Here is a 21897-nt window from a genome sequence, read left to right as displayed (position 1 = left end):
GAGACACACCTAAGTGCTGCCACGCATGCGGCATTGAAGTGCCTCGGCATGTAATTGCATCCGGAAGTGACTGAAGAGGGTAACGTCCGTTGGTCCCATGCACGGCCGAGGCGACGATTACGTGGGTTGCTCCGCCCTACGACGAGGGAAGCGTTATTTGCCGTGACCACGCTCAGGTGTGCACGATATCCGCCAACAGCGGCAGGCTGCTTCCAATAGTTTCGTGGGACGGCGAGGAGAGAGGGTGTGGTGCAGGACGGTTTCACCGGCATCTACTGAAGAAGGATTGCCAGGGGCATCCGTCCCCGTTGTGGAGAGCATTGATCCCGGTCGCGGCACACCACCGAAGGACGTCGACTTAGCTGCTCCCCAGAAGCATCCGTCGCCAGAGGAGAAGTGGATCCGGCCGGGATGCCCCGACAGACCGCGAGAAGCTTCTCTCGGCGGCAGGGACCGAAGCAGCGAGAAGGACGGCAGGCAGGCCTCGCCCCTGACTCCCGGTGATGACACTGCTGCTGCTGCTTGTCCCTGTCCGCTGCTTCTTCTGCTTGCCTCTACTGCCGCCGTGCCAACACTCCATGGAGTTGCGGTGTGGACTATGCTTCCTCCTGCGTGGCCCGCACCCAGAACTGGAAGCCCAGTGGGAAAACATCCATTTCATTGGGTGCCGTTCTCCATATGCATTTGCTGTATGGGCTCTGTTTGAGTTTGTGTTTGAGATTGGTTGTAGTTCCGATGCACACTGCTCCTCCCGTGTTGGTTGCCGATGTGGGCCACCGTATGGTCGTGTGGCATTGCTTGTGTGTTTGTTAGATTTTCTTAGACGCACATACACATACACACACCGGTGCGAGTGAAATGTGCGCACGCAAGACACACACACGCATATCCAATCACATTGTCTGTGTGACTTGTGCTTGACATAGTATGCGGGCGGGTTGGTGCGGTCAAGGCCGATGGAAGAAGAGCAGCCGCGTGAGCCCAGCAATGGCGTTTGTGGTTGTGTGCGGGATTATATATTCCATCAGATGCTTGACGCCGTTCATGGATCGTTTAAAGTTTTTTACTGCGATACCCATGCTGCGTCTGTGCTGAGCTGCTCACTACGTCTTCATGGACTCATGGAGCACGGCGTGACGCTGCTCGGGGACCCCATGACGCCGCGGCAGCCGATTATGAGTAGCCCTGCGCCCTACTTTTTGTCGTGGAGGATGCGTCTGTGAGCCGCGTGGTTGAGGATTGGATGGCAACGGTCCCGCACGGGGATGCACACAACTTTGCGCTGGGATGCACCCCGCATCGCAGTCCTCAGCAACTTGTGTGGGCTCGGATAGCGCCGAGGGCGATGCGTTCCAAGGACATTATGTTAGACTTCGCCGCCCCTGAGGTGCTGGTGTTCCACCTCAGCACGCAGAATGGGTTCCCTCAGCTGCTGTTGCCACTGTCGCCTCCGAATTGATGGTCCGTTGTGGTTGTTGCGGCGTCACGTCCTGTGGCGGCTATTCACGCCATGAACAACGGTGTGCCTGTCATTCGCCAACAAAACAGTGGCAACATCTGCCATGGGCTTGTCGCAACCTTTTTTGAGGACTTGCCAGGCAATACCACGACGAGCCGGATTTCACTTAGTGGCGCCGACAGCCGCGGCAACCCGGTGCGGATCATCGTTGATTGGGGCTGTGTCACGGTGATGCCGCTGATGCACCAACGCACATGTCGGTGTCTGCTTGATGACCTGATGCCGTTGGAGAAGAAAGTGTATGAGCAGACCCGTAGGAATCGTCTGGGGCGGACTCGAAGCGGCAGTTATTGGTGGATGAGGAAGATGTGTACCGGTGCTCCTACCGTCATTGTTTTCTTGCGCAGTGCGTGGAGGAGCTTCCGGTGGCGCTGAAAAAAACTCCGCGCGTATCACCCGGGATTGGTGCAGGGCGTGGAGTCGAAGGCCAATCTTGCGGAGTTGGGCAGTGCGGTGCGGGCTTCGCCGGAGTTTCGGGAAAGGCAAGCCAGACTGTTGCTGCACATCGATATTTGCGCGAGGCTTGTGGCACAGTACCGAGAGAAGCGACTGGTGGAGGTGCGGGAGGTGGAACAAGACATCGCCGTTGGGCACAAACTCCTCAGGAAAAACCTGGATGGCGTGCGGCACCTGACGAGGGATGCGGCGATGCCCCGGCCAGTGCGTCTGCGTCTCCTCCTGTTGCTTGTGACTGCGAGCAACACCGACGAGTTGACGGAGGCCAAGAAGCGGCAGCTGATCCGAGACGGTGGAATGACGCCCGACGCCCATTTGTTTGCGAACCTTGAGCATGTGACGAGGAGGGCCGGGAGCGTGCAACGATACAGTACGGCGTCGGCGCAGGGCGGACGGAGCACGAGTTCCTCTGCGGGCAACGCCGCGACGGACGAGGATCCGTTTCTGAAGCATGCCTGTATGATGATGGAGACGGCGGACAGGAATAGGACGCTGCGGGTTGGGCTGTCGTTGACATCGGTGCAGCGCGATCATGGGATAGGGCCAAATGGCGCGAGTGGTGGCCAAAACAGTGGAGCAGCAGGAAAAACCGCCGGGATATTTCAAGGTTGTGGTGGCAAATGGGGAATCATCCTGATCTGGGTGGCGGTGGTGGGACGATTGCCCTCACAACTCCTCAGCGCATAGTGCTGCTTGTTTTGTGTGGTGTGGCCTGCAGCGAGAGGCGCTCGGTCCATGAGATATCCAAAGGGTATGGCCGTGAGGTGGTCATTGGGAAGCCTCGCTGCTGCGTCCTGAGGTCTGTTTGTGCAGGGACTTGGCATCCTACGGCAGTGGGACTTAGGGACAAGACACGCACAGGAATGCATCGAGGGCCAAAGAGTCGAACAGATGCAATCACACACGATTGCGGGTGTCTGTGGGGATTGTGTGCGCTTCTTCCTGCATTCCCTTCCTCTCCATGAAGCGATTCGTACGATGCGCGTGTGTGTGTTTCAACGGCTGCGCTGCTCGCCTTTACCTTTTTTTCTTGCGTGTGCGGTCGCAATTCATTTCTCTGCCACGAAGAAGGCGGCTGAAAAAGGAGGGACATTTGTGGAGCATGCACCCACGGCTTCAGTGTTCATCCACTGGTGCTGACCTTTCTTGTCAGGGCATTTGTGCACGCTTTTCCCTCCATTGTTTATTTTTTTTTCGGCACAGGAGGCAACGGGTGGGCATTCGTGAGTGCTGCGGCGGGCTGTTGTTGCCCTCGCCGGGACGCGCTTAACGGCGGCAGCCCCATGACTTTGTGCACAAAAGGAATGGGACTTTCTTCGGATTCTCACCGCAGGCGCATGCCGTGGACGGCCGAAAAGTAGTGTGTGCCCGGTGTTGTTCATAGCTCCAAGGAAAAGATGGTGTTGGATGATGCACGACGAGTGGATGTGGATTGCGTTGACCGTGCATCGCAGGTGTATCCGCTGGAGGCATTGTGGGCGGCCGTGGCCACATGCGACTACAATACATTTAGAGGGAAGAAAATTTTTAATTGGCTTCTCAGGCGGAATCAAATGTACTCAGGCAATGGGTTTACCGCGAGGAGTGGCAGGAGAAGACGCACGACGAGGATGCCACTCGCACCGCCATTCATTCCCGTCGCCACGGCAGTAACGCGGCCCGCGCCAATACGCCTTGCGGATTTTCCGGGGTGGCGCACAATGGTCCGTTTGGTGCCATTGTTCCCCATTCCCGAGCGTCGGTGCATACTCCCTTGTCGATGCAAGTTCCTATCGATTGCGGGCACACCCATTGATTGATTGATGCAGCCGGCACCCCAGCCCATTGCTGGTGCTTCTTGCATGACTGCTGCATTGCAACACTTTACCAGCGAAAGGCAGGAACAACACAAACCGAATTGTTGGCTGCAACAACACAAGAAACATTCATGAGAGGAAAGAAATAATTGTGCACCCTGCAGAAATCCCCAACACACGATCCAGGCATGAAGGTTTGCCCTCTGCAAAAAGAAAAGAACGCATGCAGACATCTGCCAACATCCAAACAGAAACGCAAATAAATGATTGATTGCATTATGCCATTTCCTGCGTTTATTTTTGTGTGTGCCGCTGCTGCGGTGGTTGCCGTGCTTGCATGAAGTGGTGTGCGCTGAATTTGGACGAAGGCCTATGGCAACTGAACTGTTTTTGTGATGAATATTGGCTGCACTTCCCGTGGGCCAACAATCCACGTGGTGTGCGGGGATCTCCTTTTTTGTGTTGTTACTTTGCTTTTGTGCTGCTGTGTGCGCTGTACCTATCCTCTTGTGTGTGTGCGTACCCTCCGTGAGGGGTGCCGACACGACGGACCGCTCTCGCCGTATGTGCATGCGGTGGAGCCTTGTGTGCCGCTCCTGTTTGCTTCTCCCTCCTCCATCTGTGTGTTGTTGTTGCGGCATGGCTGTGTGTGTGTGTGCCTGCTGCCGTGGATTGGAGTGTGTGTCGTGCGTGGTGTGCGGCGTACGGTGCATGCCTGGCTGCTGCCCTCTCCTCATGCGGTGTGCCCTCTGTGTGTGTGTCTGCCGCACCTCTCGTCTCCCCTGTTGCTCTCCATGTCCCTCACTGTGCAGATCAGCTCCACACCACTGAACGACCACACTCACGATGATGACGTGCCGTCTGCTGTGCGCCCTGTTGGTGCTCGCCCTGTGCTTCTGCCGCCCGTCCGTGTGTGCGGAAGAGGCTCCGACGGCAAAAGAGTTAAATAAGACTGATGTAAGCGCCTCAACCCCACCGTCCAATCCACTAGCCACAACGACCGGTAAGTCAGGGTTGTCAGGTTCGGGCTCTGGTCTGGACAAAGGAAAGAATTCGCTAGGGAAAGCAGGTACGACCGGTCCGGAACCGCAACCAGGTGACGCACCCGATACGGTACAGGGTGAAGATAAGAGTATGACAGGGAGACCAGATGGCTCGAGACCAACCGCGGATCAAACAAATGAGAAAGCCAAAGATCATGCCGAGACGACCACGACTACAACAATGGCACCAACAACTACAACGACTACTGCGCCAGAGGCACCAAGTACTACTACGACTACAGAGGCGCCAACTACGACGACCACCCGCGCAGCGTCACGTCTTCGCAGAATCGACGGCAGCCTCAGCAGCTCTGCGTGGGTGTGTGCCCCGCTGCTGCTTGCCGCATCCGCGCTGGCGTACACCACTCTGGGCTGAAGAATTATGTGCGGTCTGTGCGTGCCAGCACTCAACCGCGGGGATTTGTGCACGTCCACTGTGGTCCGATGTAAATAAATAATAGAAAATAATGATTGTGTTTTGCCTCACTTGCCTCCGCTGCCCTGCTGTGTGCTGGTGCATGCACACTGGAGCCATTTGGGTGCAGGTTTTTGTTTCTTGTTTTTTTGTTTACTATTTTACTTTATTGCTGCGTGTTTACATTTTTTGTTTTGCTTTTTTTGTGTGTTTTCTTGTCATTAAATTTTTGCAGGGTGTTGTGCGTCTTTTGCACTTTCATTGGTTCAATATTTCTCATGAAACGCGCGCTGCCGGCGGTGTTTTTTACTGTGCCGTGTCTCTCCCTTTTTTTCTTTCACTCTGCGTTGACGTGTCGTTAGTTTTTGCTGAAGGCTACACGCAAGTGACAGGAGTGATGGCGATGATGATGACTGGCCGTGTGCTGCTGGTGTGTGCCCTCTGCGTGCTGTGGTGCGTTGCCGGCGGTGTTTATGCGAGGGATCGTGACAACAACGCAGTGGGTGGCTGCGTGGCGTCTGGAGGTTTTGGAGCCAAGACATCGTATGTGAAGAGCGGCCGTGAGAAAACTGCGCTCACGCTGCCTTTGCGGTCCATTTTGCCCATCCCCGCCATACAAGCCGAGGATGAGCAAGAAGCACGTGAGTCAGAGGAAGAGAACACTTTGGGTTCAGTTGGGACTACAGGTCCGGGTTCTGTTTCTGGTGGAGGTCACGGTACTGTTGTTCCTGGAGTTGCTGGTGATTCCGGTGGTGGGCCCAATTTGAAATCACCTTCTGTTGATACGCCTGTAACTCACGGTGGTGGCGGCGCGGGTTCTACAGGTGGCCTTTCATCCACTTCGCAGGGTAATTCCCAAGGAGTTTTGCCAGAAGTAGGACCAAAGCCTCAACAGTCTTCATTGCTTGAAGAAAAGGTGGCAGCGGTAGCCCCCACCTTAGTGGAGCCACCAAAAAATTCTGCCCCAGCAGGGGGTGAAAGCGTTGAGAACGACGCCCAGTCGCGTGCGGATCGTCAACCCCGTTTAGACGAATCAACCAAAGGAAAATTGAATTTGGACCCCACCGAAGCAAGAGCATTACCAGGGGACACAAATCAAACACTGCAGGGCGGTGAGAAGGCCGTACCTGACGTATCTAAAGCAACAGAGCCGGAGCCCAAAACCCAAAAAGAAACAGAACCTTCAGAGGATAAGAATGACAGACACAACACGCATGCATCCACAAAATCACCTGATGTGCCAAAAGGAAACAATGCGAAGGAAGGAAACAACGAGGATCCTGCACACACACCAGTTACACCGCAGAGTACATCAAATGGCAGCCAACAACTGGCAGCTGTGTCACCTTCAACCGGAACTCCTACATCAAACGAGGAAAAATCCACAGTGGCGAAGGAAACTGAGGATCCTCAACCTTCAGATACTTCACAGACAGAAAAACGCCAAACTAGCGGTAATGGAAAGGTCGACGACAGTGACAGCAGCACCACATTGAGTGAGGCAGCACCACAAACAGCAATAACAATTACCGCCGCCCAAACAAATCATACGACGACACCTGGCGACAGCGACGGCAGCAGCACCGCGGTCTCCCACACCACCTCCCCTCTTTTGCTTCTCCTTCTTGTTGCGTGTGCGGCTGCGGTGGCGATCGTGTGAGAGTGAGTGAGAGAGAGCCGTGCACCGCCCGCACACACACTCTTCCTTCTCTCTGTGTGTGTGTCCCCTTGCATGGACTCTCGCCCTCACCTCACCCCACGAAGCACACACAATAATATGCCCATTGTATATATGCATGCACACCCATGCAGGCCCGTTGGTGTTCTCTTTTGCACGACACGCACCGCTGCCGTCCTGCCTGGCTGCATGGACGGAGCACCGTAACTGTTTCTGTTTTGTTTTTATTGCATTGAGTGGGCGACCTCTCTCTCTCTCCCTCTGTGTGTGCGTTTTGCTTTACGGGAGCAATGAGAGTGTGTGTGCGCTGGTCGTCCCACGTTTCTTCTTTTTGTTTTCCTTTTTGATTTTGTGGTTGAGTGCACCCATTCCGCGGGCTGTGTGTGTGTGTGATGATATGAGTAATTTGCGTGTGTGCTATCTGCCTCTCTCTGCCGTTGCTTTCTTCAGACTCTCTTGTGGCGCACAGCTGCTCTGCAAGTATAGGCGCTGCCAAACACACAAGCACATGCACACACATGCCGTGTCGCTTACGCTGTAGAGCGGCGTGATTGCTGAGGAGGGACGCACGCAGAAGATTCCGGCTGCGACGTCCCTTGCGAGGAGGGAGGAAGAGATCCTGCAATTTATTTTTTGAAATGTTGCTGGCGTGCAGTCTATTGGGTGGTGTGGCTTAGGGTGCCTGGGACAAGTGCGCATTGCTTCTCGTCCAGCTGCTGCACGTGGCAATGTGTCTCTCCCATGCTGAGTATACTTTGGTCAGGGATTCTTCGCCTGTGCGGGGTGATGTGCGTTGGAGGGTGCGCTGGAAGGGTGAACAGTAAAATGACTGGCAACAGCGCGTGGGCTTTGCGAAGGACGGTCGTGTTCTTTTGCATTCTGCCGGTTGCTTTTCTGGGTGTGGGAGTCGCTCGGTGTGTGCTGACGCGTGAATAACAACGCACCCGCCGTGACTCCTACTGCTTGAGGTGGCAGTCGCTGTGTGTTCCCGGTGCACTGTTCTCCCTTTTCGCTCCGTGTGTCTGTGTGCGTGAGTTGTTATTGTTGGGAGTGACTGCGACGGGGATGATGGTGCCACTCACTGTAGGTGGCGGTGCTCACTGTTTCACCCCTACTGTCGTCATGTTTTTTTCACTACTTTTTCCTCTTTTTTCTAAACCACTCACACACAAAGGAAAGAAGTTACTACCAAGCGCTAAACGCTGCTGTGAAATTCGAAGGCACTGAAAGGACCAACAGCACACACACCGCCCACAGACACATATTTATATGCTCTCACGTGTTGCTGCAGTGAAGGCACCCCACACACACAACCGTCGCCGCGTGACCGGATCCAGCGGAAGGAGGAGGGAAGGAAGAGAGAGTGAGCCGCCGAGGCTCAACATGTCCCGGCGTGTGTTTACTTCCGCGGTGCTGCTCCTCCTCGTCGTGTTGATGTGCTGCAGCAGTGGTGGGGCTGTACACGCTGCTGAGAATGTGGGTGATCCAAATTATAAATGGAAGGACATAAAGAGTGAGGGTGAAGGTGTAACTGTGGACTCGTTGGGTGTTCCCGGCCTATTGAAGGTGGGGAGTGACGTATTTGCCGTTGCTGAGGCGCAGTGCAAGAAGGGTGGAGACACCGTCTTTACCGGCATTGCATCCCAACTACTAACGATGGAAACGGGTAAAGAAAAGGAGGAAGTGCTGAAGGAAGCCAAGGTGAAAACACAGGTTCTGGAGGAAGTTACTTCCTCAGAGGGAAAGAAAGTAGATGTGAGCCGACCAACAACAGTTGTGCAGGGAAGTAATATTTACATGCTTGTTGGAAAATACAGCCGTAAAGATGGTCAGGAGAGTGGTGCAGGTGACTGGGGCCTTTTGCTGGCGAGAGGAGACGTCAGTGAAGAAGAACATAAAAAAAAGATTTACTGGAAAAGTACTGAAAGTCTCCCGCGAGGAATTTTTGGCACGCAACCCGAATCCCTGACGGGACTAATTGGCGGCGGTGGATCGGGCGTTAAGATGAATGACGGTACAATTGTGTTCCCCGTGGAAGCCACGAAGACGATGAAGGAGGGCACTGGAAAGGATGGAAAGACTGTTTCGTTGATCTTGTACTCCTCGGAAACTAAGAATTGGACGCTGTCGAAGGGGATGTCTGCCGATGGCTGCAGTGATCCCTCCGTTGTGGAGTGGAAGGACGATAAACTCATGATGATGACTGCGTGTGATGATGGCCGCCGCAGGGTGTACGAGTCCGGTGACAAGGGGGAATCGTGGACGGAGGCACTCGGGACACTCTCGCGCGTGTGGGGCAGCAAACAAAAGCGACATGAGAAGGGCGCTAGAAGCGGGTTCAGCACAGCGACTCTTGGCGACGGTGTTGAAGATAAGAGAAACGTGATGCTCGTTACTCTGCCGGTGTATTCCAAGGAGGAAGGCAATGGAGAAAAAGGCGTACTCCATCTTTTGCTGACGGACAACACGCACATTGCCTATATTGGGCCGGTATCCGAGGAAGACGAAGAAGAGATTACCGCCAGCTCCCTGTTGTACAAAAGTGGAGATAATAATGAGGAGGAGTTGATTGCACTGTACGAGAAGAAGAAGGGCGGTGGGGAATCATCACCCGGTATGGTCTCTGTGCTTCTGACTGCGCAGCTGAAGCGGGTGAAGGATGTGCTGGCGACCTGGAAGGAAGTGGACGAACGTGTCTCCAAACTGTGCCTCACGTCACGTGCTGCGGTGAGTGTCTTAACTGAGAATGACTGCAAAAACATTAAGATCACGGAAGGGCTGGTTGGCTTTTTGTCCGGCAACTTCTCTGATGGCACATGGAAGGACGAGTACCTCGGGGTGAACGCCACAGTAAAGAAAGGAACGAATGGGGTGGAGAAAACGGAAAATGGTGTAACATTTAAAGGACGTGGTGCGTGGGCGGAGTGGCCCGTTGGCAGGCAAGGGGAGAATCAGCTGTACCACTTTGCGAACTACAACTTCACTCTTTTGGCGACGGTGTCCGTCCACGCTGTGCCGGAGAGGGAGTTACCCCCATTCCATTGTTGGGTGCGAAGATGGATGACAATGAGAAGAGTGTACTCGTGGGACTGTCGTACAACAACAAGGAAAAGAAGTGGATATTACTGTGCGATGGCGGAGAGAACAAGGAGCACAGCAGCCATTTGGGGACAGAGAATTCAGAACACGTGGTAATTTTGCTACGGAACGGCAACCAGAGCTCCGCGTACGTCGATGGTAAGCTCGTGGGGAGTGCAGAATTTGAATGTGAAAACACGAATGATGAGGAGATCTCACACTTCTACATTGGAGGGGATGGAGACAACGCAGAGGACCAAGAAGGCGTGTCTGTGACCGTAACGAACGTTCTGCTGTACAACCGCCCGCTGACTGAAGAGGAGGTTGGCGCCCTCAACCCGAATAAAGCCCCCATTACGTCTCCGGTGACCGAAAATGCGCCGGAAACCGTGTTGCAGCCTCCTGCGAAACCACAGCCGTCGGAACACGAACCGTTGACGACGAATATTGGTGCTGGCGGTGTACCCAGTGCAGCTTCCACTGCTACGACTCCCTCGTCTGATGTTGACCCAACGGTGGTGACAGGAGGTGGAGATACGATGCGGGGAAATGAATCTCCCCAAACTCCTGAAGTGAGCGCTAGCTCTGGTGAGGATAGGGAGACGGCGGGAATAACGGATGCGCAGGGAGAGGAGGATGAAATCCATCCACAGGCCGGGGAATTAAATGCCACGGCACTCAACAGCAGCATCGGAAATTTGTCGCGGGGGAATAACAGCGATGCCGGCACCATGCGTGGGAGAGGACTGCTGCCGTTGCTTCTTCCGTTGGGACTGTGGGGGTTTGCGGCTCTGTGAGGAGTGACTGACTGCCGCGTGGAATACCTGCGTCCTCCCCACGACAGAAATACTATTTCCATGGGAACAAATTTCTTCCATAAATCTTTTTCTTTGCGTATCTCAAATTTATATTAATGTTTGCTACTTTCTTGTTTTAAAATTCTTTTTTCATTTTTATTTGTTTGTGATTTTCATTTTTTTTTCTCATCCCCCATTCATCTTTTTTGCTTTCGGGGGCAATCACGATGGACGTTTTTTCTTTTCTACTCTTCCCTCTTTTAATTGTTTGTTGCTGCACTCTTCCTGTGAGGGGTGCCGTGCGTCTCCCGCACAACTGCTCCACTCGCACACCCACCGACACGCTCATGACGACGGCCCTGTGCGCCTCGCCTGCTGCACGCATGAGGAGGGGCCGCGACGAACGGCGCGCTGAGGGAGCCGTGACGTGTGGGCGTGCGACGAGGGCCTGTGGGGCGGAGCACACATTTCTTTCCCTCTTGTTTTGTTTTCTTTGCGGCCAGGGCTGGCAGACACCCGCAGCGCCACACACACAGGGCCACACCCTGCCGCCGTGTTTTTCTTTTCTTTTTTTTTGCTGCGCTCACTCTCCCGATGGAGTGACGCGACTGCCGTCATGTCTGCGTGCTTCTCTCAGTCCCCACACACACGAGTGACTGTGCTCTGCGGGCCGCACTCACGCCGATGAGAGGGCTGAGGGGAGCAGCAACACGCAGATGACCCCATGAAATATAAACGATGTGCGGACACACGGAGGGTCGGACGGCTGAAAGACATTTGAATATCTTTTAATTTTCTTTTGCGGGCAAAATATGCAGACGGTTTGGTGTGGCCACACGGCAGCCGGCTGCTTTTTAAATTTGTGTGGAGCAGTAATGGACGATTTCTTTTTTATTTATAATTATTTTGTGTGATGGGGTTTGTGTAAGTTGAGGGGAAAGCTTTTTTTTGTTTTAAATAAATCTTGTGTGAATTGCCGCTGCTTGGGCTGCAGTGCAGTCATGAGTTTGAGCGGTCTTCTTCTTATTGCTTCCGCCACGCACCTCCGCTGTACATTTTTGTGCGTCCCTCCACATACTCTGCTTCCTCTTTTCTACTTCTTTGCTTCGTGTTTCTGCAGGCACACACACGAGATGCACATTGCGGTGGATTTGAATGCTTCTTTTGCAGCGCATGCTGGCAGTTGCGTGTGGCGGCTGTTGTCTTCTTCCGTGGCCATGAGGAGAAGGGAGAGGGAGTGCGCAGCCCGAGTCTCCTTTCCTGCAGGTGTGGAGCACCGCGTGTGGCTGGTGTGGTGGGTGCTCGCTCCGTGTGCGTTGTGTGGTGGCCGCGGGGTTTTGGCCATTTCCCGTTGGCTGTGGGAATGAGCTGGGGAGATGGTGGTGGATATCTTCTCATCCTGCATGGTGGGTGGCTGCTGGCGTTGTGTGCCTTTCCTGCGTGGATGCCGTCTCGTGGTGTGTGAACTGTGCGGCTGGGCCTGCTGCCCTCTCCTCATGTTGTCTGCTCTCTTTCTCTAGCTGTATCCGCTGTGCCCCGTCCCTCTCCCTCTTGTTGGATTGTTTTTCTTCTGTACCACCGATCAGCTGGCTGGCTCCAGCGACTCCACCACGGGTGACGATGGTGCGGCGCCGTGTTGGTCCTTGCGCTGTTGTGCTGCTGCTGCTCGTCCGTGTGCGTGACGGCTGCTGGGAGAGCTGGACATGTATCTGGTGGTGCGGATGCGGTGGTTGTGCCGGTGGATGTGTCGTGTGCTTCGAGTGACGGCAGCCTGAGCTATCGCGTGTGTGTGGGCGTGGAAGTAGTGTTCTGCTGCCGGTACTGAGGCTCAGCATGAGAATTATACTTTCAGTGGCTTTGATGTGCACATGCATGACAGGGATGGTGAGCTGGGTGCTGTGTGCCATGTGGCCCATGCGGTGCACACATGTAGCAACTGTGCTGCCAGCTGTGCAGCGGAAGAGGAAGGGGCCACCGCTGCCTCCACGATGAATGTGACGGCACATAAATACGCCGGCCCTTATGAATTGTGGCGGCGTCAATTTTTCCCCCGATGGAACCATCCATCCGCCTGCACGGAGCAGTGATGCTGACCGGATGGCATCTGTCAGTTGCCGCCACCCCGTGAAGGGAAGGATGACACGAAATCTGGTGGGACAACTGCGCCGCCAGTGAATGCTGAGCCGTCACGTCAGAACGATGATTGGCGACAGTCTGCGGCGGCTGACGGACCCAACACCGTCGATCGGAGTCCCGCATCCAACACGGCGACCAGCACGTCCGAGACGAGGCCTGAGTTTGCCAGCAATCCGATCGAAGTGATGGTCCCGAATGCATCCAAGAAGAGGCCTTCCTTTGCCAACGGTCCGAGAATATTAGTGGCGTCGAATGCATCCGGGATCATGTCTGTCACTTGTGGCGGCAGGGAACACGTTGCTGCGGATAACACGTACGAGGCGAGTGAGCGCAACGCCACTGGACACAAATCTCTCGTTTTAGAAAATGGCGTTGCGGTCAGTGGATTTGTTGCTGAGGGTGATGCGGGCGGATTGACCCAACGCAATGCCTCTGGACACGAAAACCCACAATTGCGAGAATTCACCGCGCAGTATTCCGGGAGCGGTGTGAGTCCCGGCGACTGCTTTGCCCTGCTCTACGACGCGAAATTGACACTGCTTGAGTTAACTGTTGAAGGCACTGTGTGTGTGTGCGTGTATTGGGCGTTGCTGCTTCTTCTGGGATTGTGTGGAATTGCGACTCCTCACGGAGAACATTTGCCGCGTTGAATGCGTGTTTTTTATTATTTACATTTTACTGTTGGCTTTGTTGTTTTCCTGGAATAATAAGTATCCTTGCCGTTCCTTTATTCAATGGTCGGTTTCTGCACACTCTCATGAGTGACGTGTTTCCCCCTCTTTTTTTTGTTTTTTGTTGCCCACACGCGGTGCCGGCCTCATTGCTGTGCGTCCCACGGACTGCACGAAAGGAGGATTGGAGGAACAGGCCGGATGCCGCAATGAAGTGTGAAGAGTGTTGTGTGTGGGCTGGTGGAACAGTAAGATCTTTTTTATTTTTATTTTTTACTGCAGGCATTATATACATACAGAAACAAGTGGTCGTTTTACTGTGCTGCATGGCACATTAAAAAGAGGTTCTGCTTGATTCACTTTTTATTTGCTTTATTGCCGGACTCTTAACCCTTTTGCTTTTTTTCTTTCGCTGTTGTGATTTTTCCGTTTTTTATTTATTTTTTGGTTTGGAGAGCGGTAAGCGAGTTCCTCAATCGCACTGACTCCCTCTGCCTCATGGTGTGCGCAAGCTGCCATTTGTCACTTTGCAGTGTAGCGGCCGTGTCTGTTGCTTTTTCACTCTGCGTTGACGTGTTGTTAGTTTGTGCTGAAGGCTGCACGCAATTGACAGGAGTGATGGCGATGATGACTGGCCGTGTGCTGCTGGTGTGTGCCCTCTGCGTGCTGTGGTGCGGTGCCGGCGGAGATGCAAGGGACAACCGCTGCGTTGAGGATGATGGGAACGTATTGACGCACACGCATAATGGAGGAAATGATGGACTGCGCCTGAAGGCGGATTTCGGGTTGATTTCTACCCGAATGGGATTAATAAAGGCGGTTGCGGCTGAGGAATGAGGAGAAGAAGAATTAGAAAGTGTGGGAAGAGCATCGCCTGATAGTCTGCTGGCCGTTACTGAGGACAATGCAGCGCCTGGTCCAAAAGAAGGGAAAGGTGCCGCAGGTGCAGCAACAACATCGCTGCCTGGGCCTGGAGTGTCAGGGACGGGTGATGAAAACGGACAGTTACCTGCGGCTGGTCGAGAAGGAAATGAAAACAAAGACGTGGATCCCGGCAGCAAAGAGCCAAAGGAGTCCCAAGACCGAACCAACGATCAATTGCCCTCTCCATCTGGCAGCTCTTCCACTCGTTCTGGTGAAAAACCCTCTTCGACGGGTACGGATGACTTTACTCCATTGCCCAATGACACAGAGACAAAAGGAGATGCCAGTCGTCAGGCTATAAATGGAAGTGATGACGCGATAGAGGAAGAGGATGGAGAAAAAGAGAAGGAAAAAAAACAAGAAAAAAACACATTACTACCCGAGAAACACGAGGGTCAAAATAATGGAGGAGGAAAACCACCACCATCATTACCCGCACCACTACCGCCATCGGGTGGACCTGCAACATCATCAACAGCAGGTGAAGGAGGCCCAACAGCAGAAAAAGAAAGCTCACAGAAAATAACCGAAGTAATGAACGAAAACACACCGTCACGATCCAAAAAGGGCTCAGAAGCATCGGCACCACCTTCAGAGGATGCTACACAAGAGCAGCACAGTCATGACACAGACACAGAGGATTCGGCAAGGAATGCAACAACCGGCACTCCAGCAGAAACATCATCATCATCTACCTCTGCAAGTGGCAGCGGTGATCATGTCCGGAATAAGGCAGATGAGGATGATGCTCAAAGAAATGAAGGACAACACGACAGCCTTGAAACTGGCAATACCAACGTTGTTCTAATACTCAGTGAGACAGCGTCAAAAACGCCAGAAACAATCACCGCCAATACAACTGATACGACGCCCGGTGATGGCAGCACCGCGGTCTCCCACACCACCTCCCCTCTTTTGCTTCTTCTTGTTGTTGCGTGTGCGGCTGCTGCTGCGGTGGTGGCCGCGTGAGAGTGAGGGAGAGAGAGCCGTGCACCGCCCGCACACACACTCGTCTTTCACTCACTCTGTCTGTGTGTCCCCTTGCATGGATTCTCGCCCTCACCTCACCCCACGAGGCACACACATAATGTGCCCATTGTATATATGCATGCACACCCATGCAGGCCCGTTGGTGCTCTCTTTTGCACGACACGCACCGCTGCCGTCCTGCCTGGCTGCATGGGCGGAGCACCGTAACTGTTTCTGTTTTGTTTTTATTGCATTGAGTGGACGACCTCTCTCTCTCCCTGTGTGTGTGTGTTTTGCTTTACGGGAGCAATGAGAGTGTGTGCGCTGGTCGTCCCACGCTTCGGCTTTTTATTTTGTTTTTGTTTTACTTGTGTTGTGGTTGAGCGCACCCATTACACTTGTTTGTACTTTATTGGCATGCTTTGACTGCTGACTGTTACGTTGTCTTTTTCTATTTTTGTATTGCTTCTTTCTTATTGTTCAGAGAGTGTCAGCCTCTCGCATCCTTGTGACGCCACCAAGTTTTTTCCTTTGACATACGCCATGCGTCATTTGTCCCATGGCACTCTGCGGCCTGCTGCGCTTTTGGTTCTGCTTGTGATGATGTCTGCAATGTGATTTGTCGGCGGGTGTCTTGATGTCAGCCTGACGCATCCTTCGTTCCCTGACGATTTGTTGCGTACCGACGGTGCGTGGGCGTCTCTGGTGACAGTGAGGGACGCGTGTCTCAGAGCGCAGGATGCGTCGCGGGTGTGCGGCGTCGTTTGGAAGTACCGATGGGTGCCCATCCGCATCCAGGCGTCATCAACGGACTGTGAGGGCAGCATAAGGCACTGCGGCTTCTTTTGGTGTTGCACAAAGAGTTTATTGGGCAGTGCGTTTGTTCTCAATCTTTTGCAGCTTTTGTGGGGGAAGGTGGGAAGTTGAGGGCATGAGGACTGAATTCATTTGTGTGGCTGCGTACCGTTGACTTGCGGCCAGTCGTGGCACTCTTTTGGGGTTTGGCCGCTCGTCTCTTTTGTTTACTTCCCACCGCAGCACGTGCATAGCACTGATCCGAGGAACATTTGTTTGACCGCGTGTGGGCTGCTGCCGTGCGTGGCGCATGGACTATGTGATTGTGTGGGGAGGTGCATGGAGTGACGAATACTTCTGTTTGGCGTGTCGCGGTGTGTCGGAATGATGTTCGGATGACATGTGGAGGGTGTTGTTTGTGGTTTGTGTGTCTTCTCTGGTGGAGCCGACATGTGTGCGGGATTGTGGCATTGCTGGCTGACAGCTCCACGTCACTTTTCGGCATTCCTGGATGCGCTGAGGAATGACGGCTGGCGCCCAGCGTGTTGGTGCTGCTGGTGGGAATAAGTACACGAGGAATGGGCCGTTTTCTCTTTTCCGTGCTGGAGCCGATGAACTGGCACGAGGGCACCGGCTGCAGGCTGCTTGCCAGCACGTGTGAGCAGCGGATCCATGCACACATGGACGCCCATCGCAAGAGCGTGTGCGATCACAGTGGCCTTTTGTGGCGTGCTTTTTTGGACGTCAGCCCATCGAAGAATGTGTGAAGCAAACGGCTGGCTGCACACGAGGAAAATAAGTGCGTGCACTGTGCCGTGATTCAGCGTCGATGGCAGAGCGACAGGAAGCCCGTGCTGGCAACTGAGATCTTTGCGTCGCGAGGGATGTCGGTGTTGATTTTGGATCGTCGAGGGTGAAGTGATTTTGCTGCTGCCCGTGTGTGTGGCCACCCCGGCAGAGGGCGGACACAAAAGGGAGGGATGCAGGCGCTGCGTGTGTGTATGCAGGTGCCATGCAACAACGTCACAACAAACATGCTGCGACTCGGTGACCTCCACATCGTTGTGGTCCTCACGCACAGCGGAGGCACGGCCCACATCGATGCACTCAGTGGACGGAGTGAGGCATCTTTTGAGGCGCAGCAGGGAACAGGATGTGTTGACGCAGCCGCGACGTGCATGGAGTGTCACGATGGTACAGTCAGCTGTGGCTGGTGGAATATTTACTTCTCGGAGGCAACAGAGAGAGAGAGAGAGAGCTGCCCCTGCTGCTGGCGTCGTTGCTGCCTCTTGTGGCCTCCCATGCCGATTATTGTCTGTCCGCTGATCATGGGTGGCATGCCTCCACTAGTGACGTCGTCTGCAGGCATTTCACAGCACCAGTGAAGCACACATCACGTCGCATGCTTTGGCTGTGGATGTGGTGTCGTGAGTGCAGCTGGCATTATATTGCCCGACCCCTTTTCACTGCATTGCGACGAATAGATGCGTCGCCGCCCGAGTCATTTGCTGCAGCTCCGTGTGTTGTACTGCCAGCACAAGACTCTCTTGTTGTCTGACGCCTGGCTGACAGTCCAACACCACTGCGTTGGGACATGCAGGGATGTGGACTGCCGCTCACGGTGTTGGGCACCGCTGCTTGGATGCGGCGGCCACACGAGCGGATGTATTGTGGCACAATGAAATGCGTGAAGTACGCGGAATCACAGCGGCTGCAATAATATCAGCGGTGTGGCACCACGGAATATGTGAGAGGGTGATGCATGATGAATCACAGTGGGCGGCATGCGAGGGAAGTGCACCGCGACGGAGCGTCATCCCGCCCTCAGCCTGCAGGGGAATGTACACCCACAAAATATATGGACGAGGCACCACCAAACACACATGCCCTTCCATGCACCAATAAATAGGAGCGAAGGTGCGCTCTGGTGTGTGGGAGTCCACTCACATATTTTCATTTCCACCGCAATAAACGCTGAGGAATCGGGTGCCACAGCAACGAAAGGAAAAACAAACATCTATTGCAGCACTTTACCGGCGAAATGCAGGAACAACACAAACCGAATTATTGGCTGCACCAACACAAGAAACATTCACAAGAGGAAAAAATAATAATTGTGCACCCTGCAGAAATCCCCAACACACGACCCTGGCATGAGGGTTTGCCCTCTGGAAAAACAAAACAACGCATGCAGACATCTGCCAACACTCAAGCAGAAACACAATTAAATGGATGCTTGCAGTATGCCATTCCTTGCGCTTATATTTGCTTGTGCGGCTGCTGCGATGATTTCCCAGGCCTGCATGAAGTGGTGTGCTCTGAATATGAACGAGGGCCGAAGGCAACTGAACTGTTTTTGTGATGAATATTGGCTGCACTTTTCGTGGACCATCAATCCACGTGGTGTGCGGGGATCTCCTTTTTAATTGTTACTTTGCTTTTGTGTTGCTGTGTGCGCTGCACCTCCTCTTGTGTGTGCGTACCCTCCGTGAGGGGTGCCGACACGACGGACCGCTCTCGCCGTATGTGCATGCGGTGGAGCCTTGTGTGCCGCTCCTGTTTGCTTCTCCCCCTTCCATCTGTGTGTTGGTGTTGCGGCAGGGCTGTGTGTGTGTGTGTGTGTGCGTGCTGCCGTGGATTGGAGTGTGTGTCGTGCGTGGTGTGCGGCGTACGGTGCATGCCTGGCTGCTGCCCTCTCCTCATGTGGTGTGCCCTCTGTGTGTGTCTGCCGCACCTCTCGTCTCCCCTGTTGCTCTCCATGTCCCTCACTGTGCAGATCAGCTCCACACCACTGAACGACCACACTCACGATGATGAAGACGTGCCGTCTGCTGTGCGCCCTGTTGGTGCTCGCCCTTTGCTGCCGCCCGTCCGTGTGCGTGGCGGAGAGTGAAGACACAGCTGGTAAATCTGGAAAAGGTTCTGTTCCAACAATTTCTATGCCAGTCTACCCAAAGCAGGTATCGGATCCGTCAAGTAAAACTCCTTCTCCACCAAAGATAAACGATGAAGTGGGAGGGACGGAACAGTCACGTACAACGGGTACAGTAATCGAGACGCCACAGTCACAAAATACTTCCAATAATGCACAGGATCAAGATGGTGGAAAACCCACTACTGAAGATGCAGATATTGATAAGGCCAATATGTCAAATGAACAAAATAAGAAAAAATATGCATCAACTGCGACAACGACGACCACGACAACTACAACACGGGCGCCAACCACCACCACTACGACGACAACGACCGCTGCGCCACAGGCACTAAGCACTACGACGACCACAGAGGCACCAACCACGACGACCACCCGCGTACCGTCACTTCTGCGCGAAATCGACGGCAGCCTCAGCAGCTCTGCGTGGGTGTGTGCCCCGCTGCTGCTCGCTGTATCCGCGCTGGCGTACACCGCTCTGGGCTGAAGAATTATGTGCGGGCTGTGCGTGCCAGCACTCAACCACAGGGTTTTGTGTGCGTCCACTGTGGTCCGATGCAACTAAATAAGAGAAAATAATGATTGTTTTTGCTTCATTTGCTTCCGCTGCCCTGCTGCGTGGTCAGCGTTGCTGCTCCCTGTATCCGTTACTTTGAACGCGTCCCGGACACACTCATATGCATGACATGCATAAAACTGTTTGCGTGGACGCATCTCCGTGTGTGGATGCATGCACACTGGAGACATTCGTTGCAGCTCTTTGTTTTCTGTGTGTTTTTACTTGTTTTGACTTAATTGCTGTTATTTACCGTTTTTTTATTTTAATTGTTTTTTGTATGTTTTTCGTGCTGACAAATTATTGCGGAGCTGTGTGTATTGTTCTTTTTTGTTCTTTCACTGATTCCAACTGCCTCATGGTACGTGCACTGGGCCGCTGCCGTTTGTCACTGTCCTGTGCGTGGTGTAGCGGCCTTGTCTCCCCTTTTGCTTTCCCTCTGCGTTGACGTGTTGTTAGTTTGTGCTGAAGGCTGCACGCAATTGACAGGAGTGATGGCGATGATGACTGGCCGTGTGCTGCTGGTGTGTGCCCTCTGCGTGCTGTGGTGCGGTGCCGTCGGAGATGCAAGGGACAACCGCTGCGTTGAGGATGATGGGAACGTATTGACGCACACGCATAATGGAGGAAATGAAGGGCTGCGCCTGAAGGCGGATTTCGGGTTGATTTCTACCCGAATGGGATTAATAAAGGCGGTTGCGGCTGTGGACGGTGGAGATGGAGCTGGTAATGATTCATTGGAAAATAAGGATAAATCACCGCAAGGTGGTGTCTTGGCTGGTACTAAGGACAATGAAGCACCTGGTGCAGGAGGAGTGCAGGGTGCCGCAGGCGCAGTAAACGGGCAGTTACCTGCGGCTGGTCAAAAAGGGATTGAAAACAAAAACGTGGATCCCGGTAGAAATGCGGCAACGGACTCCCAAGATCAAAACAATGACCACTTGTCCTCTTCATCTGGCAGCACTCCCAGTCGTTCTGGTGAAAAACCCTCTTCGACGGGTACTTCCGAGATGACTCAATTGCCCAAGGACACGGTGACGAAATTAGATGCCGATCTTCAGGATAAACGTGAAAGTAGTGAAGGGATAAAGGCAGAAGAAACAGAAGAGGAGGAAAGACAAAAAATTAAAGCACACACCGGGTCTAGCGAAAGTAAAAATAATGGAGGAGAAACAACACCGCCACCACTAACATCATCAGATGAAGAAAGCCCGATATCAGATCAAGAAAACTCACAGAATTCAAAAAAAGTAAAGAACGAAGCCACGCCGTCACGATCCAAAACGGCGTCAGAAGCACCGGCACCACCTTCAGAAGATGCTACACAAGGGCAGCACAGTCATGACACAGACACAGAGGATCCGACGAAGAATGCAGCAACCGGCAGTCCAGTTGAACCAACGACCCCATCTACCTCTGCAAGTGGCAGCGGTGATCATGTCCACAATAAGGTAGATGAGGATGATGCTCAAAGACATGAAGGACAACACGACAGCCTTGAAACTGTCAATACCAACGTTGTTCCAACACTCAGTGAGAGAGCGTCACAAACGCCAGAAACAGCCACCGACGCTCGAACAAATGATACGACGACAAAGGTTGGCGACAGTGACGGCAGCACCGCGGCCTCTCGCACCACCTCCCCTCTTTTGCTTCTTCTTGTTGTTGCGTGTGCGGCTGCTGCTGCGGTGGTGGCCGCGTGAGAGTGAGGGAGAGAGAGCCGTGCACCGCCCGCACACACACTCGTCCTTCACTCTCTCTGTGTGTGTCCCCTTGCATGGACTCTCGCCCTCACCTCACCCCACGAGGCACACACATAATGTGCCCATTGTATATATGCATGCACACCCATGCATGCCCGTTGGTGCTCTCTTTTGCACGACACGCACCGCTGCCGTCCTGCCTGGCTGCATGGGCGGAGCACCGTAACTGTTTCTGTTTTGTTTTTATTGCATTGAGTGGACGACCTCTCTCTCTCTCCCTCTGTGTGTGTGTTTTGCTTTACGGGAGCAATGAGAGTGTGTGTGCGCTGGTCGTCCCACGCTTCGGCTTTTTGTTTTGCTTTACTTGTTTTATTGTTTGTGGTTGAGTGCACCCACTCCGCGGCTGCGTGTGTGATGATATGAGTA

At 53.6% G+C, this 21897-nt stretch overlaps 4 protein-coding genes and 4 pseudogenes across 4 annotated transcripts, besides 10 other annotated features; all 8 read left to right on the top strand.

The window, feature by feature from the left end:
* Positions 1-6347: part of a sequence feature (areas merged during assembly that could not be assigned to a particular haplotype. This can correspond to areas where the two haplotypes were merged or to regions with more than two copies in the genome that were merged during assembly.) that runs on past the window's edge.
* On the top strand, positions 942-2801 carry Tc00.1047053511255.313 (annotated as a pseudogene).
* Tc00.1047053511255.306 lies at positions 3203-3910 on the top strand (annotated as a pseudogene).
* On the top strand, positions 4618-5190 carry Tc00.1047053511255.299 (mucin TcMUCII, putative; the record flags this gene model as incomplete). The annotated part of the gene is made up of 1 exon (XM_816603.1): positions 4618-5190. One exon carries the CDS (start codon positions 4618-4620, stop codon positions 5188-5190), a length of 573 nt encoding a protein of 190 aa, XP_821696.1.
* Positions 4977-5078: a microsatellite.
* Tc00.1047053511255.280 (mucin-associated surface protein (MASP), putative) lies at positions 5627-6889 on the top strand (the record flags this gene model as incomplete). Its single annotated transcript, XM_816587.1, has 1 exon — positions 5627-6889. The coding sequence occupies one exon, from the start codon at positions 5627-5629 to the stop codon at positions 6887-6889; it is 1263 nt and encodes a 420-aa protein (XP_821680.1).
* Positions 6348-14929: a sequence feature (areas not merged during assembly with more than two copies in the genome that could not be assigned to a particular haplotype).
* Tc00.1047053511255.270 lies at positions 8177-10780 on the top strand (annotated as a pseudogene).
* Positions 11670-11690: a sequence feature (AT_rich).
* Positions 14208-15482, top strand: Tc00.1047053511255.230 (annotated as a pseudogene).
* Positions 14930-15867: a sequence feature (areas merged during assembly that could not be assigned to a particular haplotype. This can correspond to areas where the two haplotypes were merged or to regions with more than two copies in the genome that were merged during assembly.).
* Positions 15868-18903: a sequence feature (areas not merged during assembly with more than two copies in the genome that could not be assigned to a particular haplotype).
* Positions 18882-18905: a microsatellite.
* Positions 18904-19651: a sequence feature (areas merged during assembly that could not be assigned to a particular haplotype. This can correspond to areas where the two haplotypes were merged or to regions with more than two copies in the genome that were merged during assembly.).
* Positions 19088-19699, top strand: Tc00.1047053511255.210 (mucin TcMUCII, putative; the record flags this gene model as incomplete). Its single annotated transcript, XM_816586.1, has 1 exon — positions 19088-19699. One exon carries the CDS (start codon positions 19088-19090, stop codon positions 19697-19699), a length of 612 nt encoding a protein of 203 aa, XP_821679.1.
* Positions 19464-19587: a microsatellite.
* Positions 19652-21897: part of a sequence feature (areas not merged during assembly with more than two copies in the genome that could not be assigned to a particular haplotype) that runs on past the window's edge.
* On the top strand, positions 20263-21471 carry Tc00.1047053511255.200 (mucin-associated surface protein (MASP), putative; the record flags this gene model as incomplete). The annotated part of the gene is made up of 1 exon (XM_816585.1): positions 20263-21471. One exon carries the CDS (start codon positions 20263-20265, stop codon positions 21469-21471), a length of 1209 nt encoding a protein of 402 aa, XP_821678.1.

This window comes from Trypanosoma cruzi, genomic scaffold (assembly GCF_000209065.1).
Source record: "Trypanosoma cruzi strain CL Brener 1047053517083 genomic scaffold, whole genome shotgun sequence".
In the NCBI taxonomy this organism is placed as follows: Eukaryota; Euglenozoa; class Kinetoplastea; order Trypanosomatida; family Trypanosomatidae; genus Trypanosoma; species Trypanosoma cruzi.
This window is presented reverse-complemented; position numbering and strand designations above follow the sequence as displayed.